Raw genomic sequence first — 14,884 nt, forward strand, 5'->3', positions numbered from 1 at the left:
TTAATTGATTTACTTTTTCTTCTCTCTTTCCATCTTGAATAATTATTGATGTTTATAATGTTGTTATATTTTATATTGTTTTATTATATATGTTGGAAGCCGCCCAGAGTAGTCAACTGACTCCTTTAAAAGCCTAACCTGGATCCAAGGCTGGTGGTTAACTACCGACTAGTAGCGAACCTCCCTTATTTGGGCAAAGTGTTGGAGCGGGTTGTGGCTGGGCAACTCCAAGCGCTGCTGGATGAAATGGATTTTCTGGATCCATTTCAATCAGGTTTCAGGCCGGGTTTTGGCACAGAGACTGCCTTGGTCACCCTGTACGATGACCTTGCCAGGAGAGAGACAGGGGGAGTGTGACCATGTTGATACTCCTGGACCTCTCAGCAGCTTTCAACACCATCGACCATGGTGTCCTTCTGGATAGGCTGGCTGGGCTGGGAGTTGGGGGCACCGCTTTACGGTGGTTCTGCTCCTTCCTGGTTGATCATGTCCAGAGGGTGGTGCTGGGGGACAGTAGCTCTGTCCCATGGTGTTTATGTCATGGGGTTCCTCAAGGCTCAATACTGTCCCCCATGCTGTTCAACATCTACATGAAACTGCTGGGAGAGGTCATCAGGAGGTTTGGGCTGAGGAGTCAGCAATATGCTGATGATACTCAGCTCTACCTCTCATTTTCCACCAATCCAGGTGAGGCAGTTTCTGTGCTGAACTCGTGTCTGGACCTGATAATGGACTGGATGAGGGTTAATAAATTGATACTCAATCCAAACAAGACGGAAGTGCTCTTAGTGGGTGTTTTACCAGACAGGCTGGAGGGCCATTTCCCTGCCCCGAGTGGGGTTACACTCCCCCTAAGGGACATGGTCCGCAACTTGGGGGGTGCTCCTGGACCCCAGTCTAACACTGCAAGCCCAGGTGGACTCGGTGGCCAGAGGCGCCTTCCTTCAACTGCGGAAATTATACCAGCTACGGCCGTACCTGGACGAGCAGAGTCTCATGACAGTTACACATGCACTGGTAACATCCCGCATAGATTACTGCAATGTGCTCTACGTGGGGCTGCCTTTGAAGACGGTCCGGCGACTGCAACTGGTCCAGAATCGAGCTGCGTGGCTGCTGAGTGGTGCGGCTGCTAGGGAACATATCAAGCTGATTCTGTTTAAGCTACATTGGCTACCAGTTGCTGCCCGGGCCCAATTCAAAGTGCTTGTTTTGACATATAAAGCCGTAAATGGCTTGGGCCCTGGATACCTGAAGGACCACCTCCTTCCATATGAACCTACCCGGCAGTTAAGATCTAGCCAGTGGCCCTTTTGAAAGAGCCATCCCTTAAGGAGGTAAGAGGGACGGCTTGTAGACAAAGGGCCTTTTCAGCAGCTGCCCCCAGACTATGGAATGCCCTTCCGACTGAGATTCGTCTGGCGCCCATGCTGTTGATATGTCGGCGCCAGGTCAAAATCTTCCTGTTCCAGAAGGCTTTTAATTGAAACAATATTAGCTGTGGGTCCAATGGCAATTTTTATATATATTTTAATTGCATTTTAATTGTTCTAACTTTTATTGTATTTTAAATGTTGTAAGTCGCCCAGGGACCTCTGAGTAGTGTGGGCGGCATATAAATAAAATAAATAAATAAATACATGGGCGGGGTATAGATGCAATCAATCAATCAATCAATCAATCAATCAGTCAATCAATCAATCAATCAACCAACCAACCAACCAACCAACAAACAAACAAACAAACAGAGACCAAATTGCTAACATGCGCTGGATTATGGAGAAAGCCAGAGAGTTCCAGAAAAACATCTACTTCTGTATTTGTGAAGGCTTTCACGGCCGGGATCTAATGGTTGTTGTGGGTTTTTCGGGCTCTTTGGCCGTGTTCTAAAGGTTGTTCTTCCTAAAGTTTCGCCAGTCTCTGTGGCCGGCATCTTCAGAGGACAGCACTCTGAAGATGCCAGCCACAGAGACTGGCGAAACGTTAGGAAGAACAACCTTCAGAACACGGCCAAAGAGCCCGAAAAACCCACAACAACATCTACTTCTGCTTCATTGACTATGCAAAAGCCTTTGACTGTGTGGACCACAGCAAACTATGGAAGTCCTTAAAGAAATGGGGCTGCCTGACCACCTTATCTACCTCCTAAGGAATCTACATGTAGGACGGGAAGCAACAGTTAGAACTGGATATGGAACAACTGATTGGTTCAAAATTGGGAAAGGAGTACAACAAGGCTGAAGGAAATCAAGGCAAATGGAGATCATGGCATTCCAGTTGAGTGCTCACTGGAAGGACAGATCCTGAAGCTGAGGCTCCAATACTTTGGCCACCTCATGAGAAGAGAAGATTCCCTGGAAAAGACCCTGATGCTGGGAAAGTGTGAAGGCGACGATAGAGAAGGGGATGATAGAGGACGAGATGGTAGGATGGTGTCATCAAAGCTACCAACATGAGTTTGACCAAACTCCAGGAGGCAGTGGAAGACAGAAGGGCCTGGTGTGCTCTGGTCCATGGGGTCATGAAGTGTCAGACACAACTTAATGACTAAACAACAATAAAAACTGACAAGAGGAGAATTGGCACTGACTGTGTTCAGTAAGCCAGAAAGCTTTAAGAACTGGTTTGAGTCTCATGCACCCCAGCCTTTCAAAACTCTGGGGATCCTAACTACAACTAAAAAGCAAACAAGATGGTAGACTTAGCAGTTTTACAGAGGTTACCCCTTGAATGGTGAAAAGAAACCTATGAAGGCACATGCTTTCCCTCACCTATGCAACTTCCATTTATCTTGTTTTGTTTGTAATTGGGCACAAACTGGGAAAACAGAGGTTTGTGATGGTTCGTGGTTCCTCACTGTTCATGAACCACAAACCATGAACTTTCACAAACTTTCCAATGAAATGAACCATTTTGTCACTCTTGTCATTTGGGATTTCTGGGAGCAGTGGAAAGTTCACCATATGAGTTAAGGAACCCAAATTTGCAGCAAGTCCCAAATTACACAAACCACAAAGCATACAAATTACCAATGCCAATAATAGTTCAGCATTTCATTTTGTGAAGGAGAGAGAGAGTGTGTGCCGTCCTCCCCACAACAGAGAGTGGAAGAGGGGGAGAGATGCATAGAAGGAATACTGGTGGATATAGAGCAGGAGCAAGTAGTGGAGAGAGAAAGTTTGGAGGTGCATTTAGCAGACGAAAGAGGGGAGGAACTAGACTTGATTGTACGGGAGGGGGATATAAAAGAGTCAGAAGGCACGCAAAGTTTTAACATTCTAACAGGCACACACTCTGACAAGAAGGACCGGGCAGTACAGACAGCGTGGAGTGCCAGACAGGAGGGCTTTTTTCCCACACTGCTTCAGGAGTTCCCAAACCTACAAGCTGGCGGAGGACTCCTACCAGACCCTACCGGCCTGCGCACGAAGGAGGAAGGACTTGAACCTCTGGAATGGACGGTAGTGGTGTATCCACGCAACCGACGTGGGGGGAGGAAGGTGATCCGTCCCAATCCCTCTTTACTCCGACCACAACGAGAGGGAGACTGGGCATGACATCCATGTTGTGGGACGGTGTGTGCAGTGAGGAGCACCCCCCTGAGGCCCATGACCGACAAGGAATGGTTTGGTCCGGCCCCTCTCTAAGGACAGATGTTCTTACGCCTGTTAAGGTGTGGCATTATCATCCGTTGCCAGAACTTAGTTTAATGGATCCGTTTGAGCCAATGGAGTTGAGTTTGTTTACAAATAAATCTAGTTGTGTTAAAAATAAGGAATAGCCTCTGACTCTCATTCTGGCGTCAAGACAGGGGTCGCTCCCGGCAAACAACGAACCTAATCACACATTTCATTCTGGGCAGACACATTTTCCTGATGCGCCATGAAACAGCCCAGTTCATGGTTTTTAAAAAAATTCATCTCTATTTGTGAATAGTCATTCAAAAGTAATTTGCAAGTCTGATTGCTTGAGGTATGTATCTTTGAGGAAGTCTCCTTAGGGATGGAAAAGTATGTTGATTGAAGGAAATACACATTCATGCTAACATCAGCTTTCACTCCTTCTTGCATCTCTTTCTTGTCTCTGGCTTTGCTCAATAAATGGACACTCATTAGACAAATATTTCTTCAATTTGATTAGTGGATAGTTCATATTAGCTCACATTTTATCTTATTATATCACCATAATCACAATCAATAGTGAAATTATCTGAAACAGCCCATAATAAACAAACTGATTAAACTTTCTTTTTGAGGAAGCTCCACCTTATCCTGCTTGTGTTAAATCTTCTTATTTATATTTATATTTAAAATGGTGATGAGGTAACAAACTGATTGCTGATAATGTACGCACATTACTGTGTAAATACAGCAAAACAAATAGGATTGCTGTAAAGAGATACAGAACCAGTCTGCCCCGGCATATGGTTATGGTATATGGAACCCTGATGGCATTCTTTGGCACACACACAAAAAATACTTCATCCACTTGTGTTTCTACTTAGAACGATTCATCCTTCCCCTTTAAAAGTTGTACCACACCAAATTGTCACCAGGCTGGGGCATGTAATCTTTTTGGCATGATTTATTTAGATGCAAAATAGCTCTTTGTTTAGCCTTTGAGGATAAGTACAATCAGAAGTATGCTCAAAAATTTCTAGCTGTAACTTAGGTGTTCTTCCCAGAAGAGTTCCTTGCACAACAGTTGTTAAAGCTTCAATTTAAATTCTCTCTCTAGTAATCAAATAATTAAATAAAAAAGAGACTTAAAAAAGACCAGCTTGGCTAACTTACTTTTGTGCAATACATTTGAAATTTATTCGCCATTTAAAAATTAATATTTTATTAGTTTTTCAATCTATCTACACTCAGTTTGTGGTTGTTAAACATCATGTTGCATGGGTTGCTTATAATTTTTTGTTTTTGCATCCTGGTGTCTTCTTAGGTGTCCCTTCAAAATATTTCCATTTGTAAAACATTGAACTAATCATGTATTTATGTACAATATTGGCTACTATCATAATATTGCTCTCATAGTATACAATGTTCTCAAAATCCTCTAATAAAGTACCTAATACAAGCAATCCTGGTTTCAAATCTATATAATTTTGAGGCAATTTAACCAACCAACTTTGTATTTTATACCAATAATAACTAAATAGGTTCCTAATACATAATTAATGTTATCTAAAGCATTTTATATAGATTTTTAAATATAATTTAGCCTTTCCATCTACACATTTCAGTCATATCTATATCAATCATATGTAATATATGTTAATTAAGTACTAGCTTCAATTTATCTTAAGAACTACCTTGTTATGCCTTAACCATGATTATGGATCCCTTATTTCAGTTTGATTCCCTTTTCTAATATATAAGATATGCCCCCCCCATGATCAACAGGCATCTCCCCCATTTCACCACCTCTTCAGGGTGGTTTTAACCATCTGGAGGGTCCCAAACAGGTCAGAATTCAGGCCAGGGGACGGAGCTCCATCCTCCTACTGCTGTCTCATCGCAGATCAAGCTGGAAGTCCAAATTTATTCATCATTTTGAAGCTTTTAGTCCCATTGTAGTTTGTAACACTAAAGCTGTTTATATGGATATATGTGCTATATCAGGCTGCATGTTGATTCAATAGATAACTATTTATTTTGTAAAGGATTGTTTTACATTTAAAATGTGTTGCCAAGACACAGAAATTTAATTCCTGTCTCATATCTTTAAGACTTCTGTGGAAACATCTCCCCAGAAATACCTTCATGAAAATGTATGCCATAGAGTTCTCAAATTAATTCCAGAATGAGTTCCTTACACCAATGCACAACACAGCCACTATGGAAGAAAAAGAGAGCAAGTGTTATAATTAAATAATAGCTAGGTCCTTTAGTGAAAACTTAACAACTGTTATCATCATCACCAGTGTAATGGCTGCTGGTACAAAAAGTGATAAAGTGAGACAGATTAGGTGGATAATCTGCATTTTTAAAACATACAGGTATGTGTGCAACATACATACACACAGACGTGCATGGAGCCAATGAGTCCTGGCACCAGATAGAGTGGGTGGGTCGGTGTGAAGCCCTAAAGGTCTTATGGCTCGGCCCATGGAGATTCAAGGACAGCAATTCTCTGAGGGTCCAAATGGCACCCAGGTCTGAGACTTTACAGTCCCATGTGCTAACCTGCTACTCTCCAGTATAATGGAAGACACTGTTACATCATTGCTGCTCAAGTAAGATTGCTAGCAGTCACGTCACCTTCTGTACCTAAAATTGGGTAAGGAGGAGGAGCCTTGTGGTGCAGTGGGTAAACTGCAGTACTGCGATCAAGAATCTACTCATGACCTGAGTCTAATCCCAACAGGCTCAGGTAACTGGTTCAAGGTTGACTTAGTCTTCTATCCTTCTGAAGTTGGTAATTGAGTACCAGCTCACTGGTGTGTGTGTGTGTGTGTGTGTGTGTGTGTGTGTGTGAGAGAGAGAGAGAGAGAGAGAGAGAGTGAGAGTGAGTGTGTGTGTGTGTGTGTGTCTGTGTGCAATGTATAGCCTGCCTAATTAAAATGTAAACTGCCCAGAGAATATTTTAATGTGGTACATAAGCAGCATGTTTTGCTTTGCTTTGCATTTAACTCATCACCTTAGATGGCAAAATATCTATGACTGGCCCTGATTTCCAGATGCACAATCTCATTAAATCAGGTGCCAAGCACCATACATTTTGGAAGCAAAATAATTGAAATACTGTATTTGCTGATCAACAAATGAAAAGGTATATAAAGGCCTACTGTTTCTGTATGTCATTAGAATGTTCCTGACAACTCTGATGGATGTGAATTACATAATTTCACAACAGAATATTTTCAGAGATGTCCATGAGAACTTGTGTATGGTCCTAAGAGCTCAAAGGCAACCTCCACAATAATTCACAAAGGGAAAGAGAACAGAGATGGGCATGAACCACTGGCTAGCAGTTCATGCCCATTTGTTTAGCAGCCAAATGGGTGTTCAGCACTTCAAAGCCATGTCTCCTCTGTGGCAGTGACCGAAGGAGGCAAGGCACGGAAGGCAGGCCACTGCCTCTGAGTGGACACCCACCAGAGGAAGCAGGGCTTTGAAGCTCTGAACACCTGGCATGAACCACCAAACCAGCAGTTTGTGCCCATCTCTAATACAGAATCATAAAATTTATATAATTATGTAATAGTGAACATGTTAATAGTAAGCACATATGTTTTGTAAATTAAACAAAAATAAATATGTATAGATCAGTGTCAAGATTTGTTAAATCAAATATTTATTTTACCTCACACCAAAGTGCATTTTCTATTGACTTGCTTAATTTTCTTGGAAAGGGGGAAATACTGATAAAAACTGAGCCAAGTCCAATTAGAGTAGACCCATTCAATGACTATAAAGCCATCACTTATTGTGATTTATATCTATTAATTCAGTGGGTCTGGTCTGCTTAATTAATTAGATTTACCCCACTGAGTATCATAAGAGAAAAATATGTCTTAATATACGATTAAGAAACATTAGAGCTCATATCTAACTTAATTTCTCAAGGAATTTGTGGTATTAAATTTTTCTCAGCATTTCTGTTTTTTACTGTAAAATTTACAGTCCAGTTCTACCCCCTTCTCTCCCCCCCCCCTTTTACTTAGAAGAAAGGATCGGTTTGCAGTGTAGCTTAGGAACTTAGCTCTCTTTGGAGACCTACAGTTTTCTATAGCAACTATACACTTATTACCAGCTACAACCAAGCAAGGTGCCCTCTTCAGGCCTCTGGGTAACACTGTGGCCACTGTGCCAGTTATTGAGTTAATATGTTTTTGAAGGAATGCATAAAATGTATAACTAGCATCAGAAAATAGGTCTACCATTTTTGAGGACAATAAGGTCTAGCTATCAGACAGGTTAGCCCCAGCCTTCAAGAAACTTTATCCTTCTGTTGTTTCTTAATGGCTAGAGTTATGCTTTATTCAGGCATTAAATTTATATGTGTACTCAATGTGTACTCCCACCCATTCCATTGTCATTTTTATTATTTTGTCTTATTCATGGAGTAGGATTGCCAGGTCAGCAGCATCCCGTTACCTAAAATTTCAGGACCAAAACTTGAGACCTAGGGGCATGTCCCTGTGATGTTACAGGAGGCTGAAAAGCCTTCAACAAGCAATGACTGCAAAATGTGTCTGTGAGAGAGACACAGAGAGAGAGAGACAGAGGGAAAACACTGTGGAAACACAGTGAATTGGTGCTATTCCTTGTCTCTTTGATAATCTTTTGGAAGAGATGAGGACACTGAACATTAAAACATACCTTGGGAAGAAAGTGCATTACTAAAAGAAAAACAATGTTTTCTAAATTAAAGGTGAGGCAAATGTAAATTGTGTGTTCTACAGTATGTCAGAGTACCCACTCCCAACAACAGGTCAAAGTTGCCAGGTCACCAACTTGAAATTTTGAAATTTCGCCAACCAAGTCTAATAGTCCCTAAAACCTAAGATTGAGGGCTACAGTTTCACATCTGGCAATGAAATACATATGAAGGTCAGAGCTACCTATATTGAAGCATTAGAATCCTGAGTTCTAATTCATGTGGAGAGTCCTCAGACTTGTTGCCTTTCATTAACAGGAGGGTGGAAGAAACAATGGTGGAGAGAGTAAACCAGAGCATTCTCCCTAGTCATACAGCCAGTGGCTTTGAATTTTAATGTCCAATGCTCAAAAAGTCTCTTTTCATTCATGACTGGAGCTTTTGGTTCTTTCCTTTATTCCTTTCACACCCTTCAGACCTTAATTTATGCTATAGTTCTGTCTTATTACCAGTCTATCATAATTTAATATAACCATATAACAGTTTATTTTAATCATCATTACCTCAGCCAGAGAGAGCTGGACAATCCCACGCTTATCCTTGTCTAATGTGTGAAACATTTCTGGATAGCAAAAGGAAAACAAAGAGATATGAAAAAGAAAATGTTATCTCTCTTAACACTCTTTGCTATGTGGTAGGTGCAAACATGGGTATGAGTCCTGGAACTCAGATTCTTCAAATCTGAAGGCAGACATTTTCTTCAAAACATCATTTTACAAGGTATTTATCCAATTGCCATAACTGCACATTTGCTTGTGAGGGGAAAACATTCTGGATATTGTACAAGCATTTCTCATTGTGTACACAGAGCACAATGTAATAAAATTAGGAGATTCGTAAGCTGTCTAACTAATTCTCTAGCCTGAAGGAAGTATTATCAACACAGGCACACCCTCCCATAACAATCTAGATTTTTTCCAGTCATATCCAGAAAGCTGGATTTCTACAAAGGTGTGCCACTCCAGTAAATAATTTGAGATAGGTAGAGTGAGACAGCCTCCATGAGGTAGAGTGAGGCAGCCACCTCAGGAGGCAGATATTGGAGTTGTCTACTCCATATAGTCTGCCTTGTAACTCACAACCTAGTTTACTATCCTCAGGTACAATGGAGGATGCTCCCTTGACAGGAGGGGGTGCTTTGCATATAATGGCCACTGTGCATTCCCTCTTCAGTCCAAAATCTCTTGTCCAAACTTGACCCTGCACTAGATTCCAATGTGATAGAACAGTTTGAATGGTCTAGTTCCACACCGAGGCATGAAGCTCACCTTGGATCTGTCACTCTCTCTCAGTCACAGCCAACCCTAACTCACAGGATTCTTGTAAGGATGAAGTTGGGGTGGTGCCATGTCTGTTGCCTTGACCCCTTTGGAGGAATGATGGGGCAGAACTGTAACTGACAGATTAATAAAATGCCAGTGTGATATAGTGGATAAAGCATCAAACTAGGATATGGGGGACATGGATTCAAATTCCCCACTCAGCTATGGAAACTCTTTGGGGGGGGTGGCAATGCTCCTTCATGCGCCTTGAAAACCATATATTACTGTTGTCATAACTCAGAAGTGACATAACAGCAGCAGCTAAGTGTAACTAATAACTATTTCAATTGTTTCACACTTCAGTAAATAGCAAGATGGCCGCCACATTGCCTGTCCAGAGAAGAGTCTGAAAGTCTTTGGCAGCTTTGGTAAGTTATAGTGTATTTGGCTTTGGTGGCAGGGGGAGACTCTTCTCTGTGTTTCTATCTCTGCCTTGTCAGAGACTGTTGCTGCCAGGTCTGAGATCTTTTCCTGGCTTGGGAGCTGAGATACTTTGGCCATTTATCTAATTTTCCAAATTAAAGACATTTTGCAAAGGCACTTTTTCACTGGCACACACTTCTTTGTACTCAGGCGAAGAAACAGGGAGAGCTTTTTTTACTTGTTAGTCAAAAGCCTGCGGCAAGGAGAGAACAGCACTCTGCCGGGTTCTTCCCCTCCCCCTGTTTCTTGTCTTCAGGAAAACTTACTGAAGAGAGTCTCCAGGCGAATCATACAGGCCAGGAAGCCATCAAAGTCAATGGTCAGCTTGCTGCAGGCATAGCGGAGAACTATGCTCTGCTGGACTTTGTTGTTCAGAGTGAAGCCTGTGAGAAAGGAAATCCAGAAACCAGTAAAGGAGTGTGTGGTTATGTGAGCCGAGGCACCATTCAATTTAATTCACCTTATTTTCTGTCGTTTTACAACTGCAGAGAGATACCAACAAGCAATCATTCATCCTGACAGGTTTGTTGGTCTCCTCCATCTCTGCAATACCTACTGTTTTCCAGTATCTTTTGTTCTGAAGTGATCACAGCCCTAACCAACCCTCACAAACATCTTCAAAAGCAATATATTTTATGCCATTTCACACAGCTTTCCTTGTCCTATATTCAGAAGATAAGCCCCTAATTAGTGCTGCTTTAATTCACTCTCAGGGCTCTGACCAAACAGAATCCATTGCAGGGAGTCAGTTTCATACAAAATACGTATACATTTGCCCATTTTTACAGCTTTGTTTCAGCACAGGTTGCAGCCACAATTTGCTAGTTGGGCTGAAGAAACACATTTGCAGAAAGCCAGCATTTTTCTCATATTGTAGAGATGATCTCTCTTTTTTTCTACAAAGACCAGATACTGCCCCCATCCATATGCTCGTGCTACATAAATAACAAAGTCTCTTCTGGTACCTTAAAGATTAATAGAGTTATTGTGGCACAAGCGTTTTGCAGGCTAGCTTGCATCCACTTCATCAAAGACATGAAATGTTATCCTCACCTGACAGAGAGATGCATATACAGTACAGGTACAGAGAAGAATACTGTGAGCAGTTGGGTCACAATATGCATCAGCTACTGTGTGTAACAATTCCATGTAAAGCTGAAATCTGTATATAGTAGGCATTATTGACTATACAAAAAAGCATTAATGGCTGACACCACAATCATCAGACTTTGTGACTGAATAGTGCTAATGGCAGAAAAAACCCATTGCCTCAGCTGTAGCTAAATGAACAGAATTCAACTTATAGATAAATTTTAACTTGGCAATCCTACACTGGAGACACCTTTTGAAATTCCTTTATTGAGATAGATAATCTCCCTATGTTTATTGTTTCTAACTTCATGTAATAAAATTATAAGGAAGGGGGCTTATTTTCTCTCTCTCTTTTTTTGATGAAATGTTTGTTAGGTGGAAGGTTGGGTGTTTTTGAGTGTGTGTGTGTGTGTACATATGAATAAACAAAGGAACAAATAAACTACCCTTCTTTCTATGCATCTCCTCAGGAAAAGAGGAAATATTACATTAATATATGCTTTTCTTTGCTACAAGAACATCAGATGGAATGGCTGTTCCCATAATCATGAAGGTTTCTTGACAGAATCCTACATACAGGAGGAATCACACAGGGAAAATAAGCAGCCTGCTTGCATGTTTCAGTAACTAGGGGATGCTGGAAGAAATGCTCACTGCAGGTGGTAACCAAAATGCTGAGTCCCCATTAAGTTCACCAAGATCATTTCAAAGTAATATGTAGAGGGCCAAGATCTAAAACCTTTAAGAGTACATTTTCCCCCACATCTTCCCAGACTATGTTTTCACGACATCTATTTTGAGATGGATTATTTCAAATGTTTCTGAGCTGTTCTAATTCTTCTCATGTGGTGAGGGGCCCAGTTATTTTCATAGCAATAAGAGGGTAGGACAGAAATGTTTTGTAATAATTAGGTATTTTAAAAGCCACACAAAACTTCATCTGACATGCTTTCCTGAATGAAATCTTAGGTTTTAGATCCCCCCCATGGATGGGTGAGGTGATGTATACCTCTTGGGAAACTTCATTGATTGATTTAAAAAAAGATCATCTGTATGGCTTTTGTAATTTGCTACATCTTATTGAGAAAGTGCTGGGTTGTGTCTCACTTGCAGGCCTATTATATCAGTGGTTCTTAACCTTTTTGAAAGAAACGCCCCCTTGAGCCATTGAGGAAGTTATCATCGCCCCCCCTCCCTGCGCTGATATCTTATTTATTTATTTATTTATTTATTTATTTATTTATTTATTTATTTATTTATTTATTTATGACACTTAAATCCAATGACCCCTGAAAACAAAATTCAATTCCAAGAAAATGAAATGCCCCCCAAAAGTAACATTTAATGATTTAGTTGCAAGTGAATTTTAAGACACAAAAAGAAATATAAAAAGGGCATAAAAACAAACTGCAATGCAGGAACTAAAAATTTCAAGACGAAAACTCTGAAACTAAATTAAGATTGGAGGAAAAAATATATTCATGCACACTGTAAAAAGGCTGCAGCCATCTTCACAGGTTTGGCTTGCTCCAGCGCCCCCCTACCGCCCCCTTCTCCTCCAGCGCCCCCACGCCGCCCCTTTTCGTTCTACCGCCCCCCTGAAAAATGAAATCACCCCCTGGGGGGCATTATCGCCCACGTTAAGAACCACTGTATTATATGACCACTTGTGCAACCAAGATACACCCTGGCCAACTGTTGATTAGCTGCAATTAGGTTCAACCAGTTATAAAAACTGCACACAAACACAAATAAGTTTCCAGTCAATGTGCTGTGGTCTTACATGCACTTTATGCTAAAATATTTCCCTCTAGCCCCAAATCTCTGCAGACATGTTTGTATCAGAGCTCCTTTAAAGAGTTGTTCTTAAAAGATAATAGGATTCATATCAATGTAAGAAAACCCACACTGGATGGCCTAATCTCATCCAGCCTTTTGCTTCCAAGGGGACAACCAGATGCCCAAGGGAAGAGGACATCAGCAAAACAGTCCCTTTTTGTTTACGTTCACGGCAATCAAACCCCCTTCCCCACGCCTTCTTTAGAAATACAAACCAAGACAACCTGGCAGATATACCAGGGTATATTTTCAGCCCAAGTGAGGTGACAGAGGGTTAGAGAGACGCAACAGACCCGTGTATCTCACAAATGGGCACCCAAAGTCATGTCCTAGAACTCTGCAACACAAGTGAGGTGGTAGTGCTGGCAAATGTACAGGGCTCCTTGGCAGATAAATCTGTTGGGAGTTTTGTTTGCAAGCTTTCATGCTGTCTGTACAGTAGTTTGTGTGACTGGGAGGGACTTTTTTGGGCTGAGCTGACTGTATATCTATCTAGCACTAACCAATCATATCTTCCAGCTTTGAATTCAAAGAGAGCCCCACCTCTTTGCTGAGGCCTCTTTCCCTCTCTTTCATCTGCTGGAGGCTGCAGTTTGTTTCCTGTTGATCTGCTCAGTTACAGTAGTTGCAAAGTATATGTGCAGTAAAGAAAGCAGCATACACAAGTCTGTAATTTCAAGCAACTGTAAGCAAAGAAATTGTTTTATTCTTCTACAAATATCTCAGAGTGAGTCATTGAGATTTTAAGTGCCAGATAATGAGAAAAAGGTGGATTATATGAAGAAATTAAAGCTATTCTTCTCTATGGGTCTCTGTATTTCTCCTGTGCAGCAAAAAGGGGATTCAAAATTCTACAACAAAATTAACATGGAACGGATTCCTGCAAACTTACCTGCTTCTTTGAGAGCATTTCTCATTTCGTGGGCATCTATGGTCCCAGAATAGTCAGTGTCCACTTTCTTATAGATTTCCTAGGCCAAAGAAATGGGAGACACTATTGCCTGCTATAACAAGCAGATTTTGGAAGATCTGGCTGGTTAGCTGACTGGCCAGGATGTGCAATTGCTGCTTCTGCCAGGCAAGCAAGCTTGCTCTTTCAGAAAGTGTAAATGGCCAAAAAGGGCAAGGGGTGGTGGATTTCAATTAACTAATGGCAAGCTATGTGCCCTGGGAAATAGTTCCCACTGGGCTAGCAACATGCTCACCCACAGGGCCAACAGGCCCTTGAGGAATACCCCTTCCCTCTAGCAAAGGCTGCAAACTTGATTGAGATTAATATTTCAAAAGGAACAACAGACAGTTCTCAGTGCCAAATGGTTTCTTATCCAGCTCTAGCTGTGTCATTAGAAGCTAGGCTGGCCTGAAACTCAGTGGGAAGTTCTGCCATACTTGTTCTTTCATACTCACCCTCCACTGTAAAAATAAATCAAATGTTGAACACTGAAGGCCAGATAAGAAATTGATTATAAACCAGAGGCCTAATCTGTTCATTTCAGTTGCATGACATTAACATAATTTTCATGTCATTTTCATGCACGTGCCAGAGGCTCGCAATATAGCCTATTCCTTCCTCCTTCAAAGTCTTGGTCTTGCTAAACAACACTCTGAAAGTTCATTTGTCAGCTTGCTGGAGCCACCCATAACAACTGGGCTCAGTTACAGATGGCTTCAGCATTTAATTAGACTCATTTGCCTCAAATATGAATGAATGTCAGGCTTTGAAACATGCAAACTACAGAAGGCAAGTGAACTCCATAATGTGTGTTTTTAACATAGTTTGACATGTAGCATTCGTTTACATGCTTAGTTCACAGTGCTAGTTC

General features: G+C 41.3%; 1 protein-coding gene across 1 annotated transcript in view; it reads right to left on the bottom strand.

The window, feature by feature from the left end:
• Positions 1-4,243: 4,243 nt before the first annotated feature.
• LOC110075379 (calpain-8) overlaps positions 4,244-14,884 on the bottom strand; it is a 63,827-nt gene continuing 53,186 nt past the window's right edge. The window contains exons 18-21 of the mRNA XM_020786589.3: positions 13,954-14,032; positions 10,397-10,513; positions 8,889-8,947; positions 4,244-5,838 (exon numbers count right to left, since the gene is read on the bottom strand). Of these exons, the coding sequence (XP_020642248.3) occupies positions 5,815-5,838; positions 8,889-8,947; positions 10,397-10,513; positions 13,954-14,032 (279 nt within the window). The 3' untranslated portion in view covers positions 4,244-5,814. The remainder of the gene's footprint in view (positions 5,839-8,888; positions 8,948-10,396; positions 10,514-13,953; positions 14,033-14,884) is intronic.

The sequence above is a fragment of the Pogona vitticeps genome, chromosome 1 (genome assembly GCF_051106095.1).
Source record: "Pogona vitticeps strain Pit_001003342236 chromosome 1, PviZW2.1, whole genome shotgun sequence".
Classification (NCBI taxonomy): domain Eukaryota; kingdom Metazoa; phylum Chordata; class Lepidosauria; order Squamata; family Agamidae; genus Pogona; species Pogona vitticeps.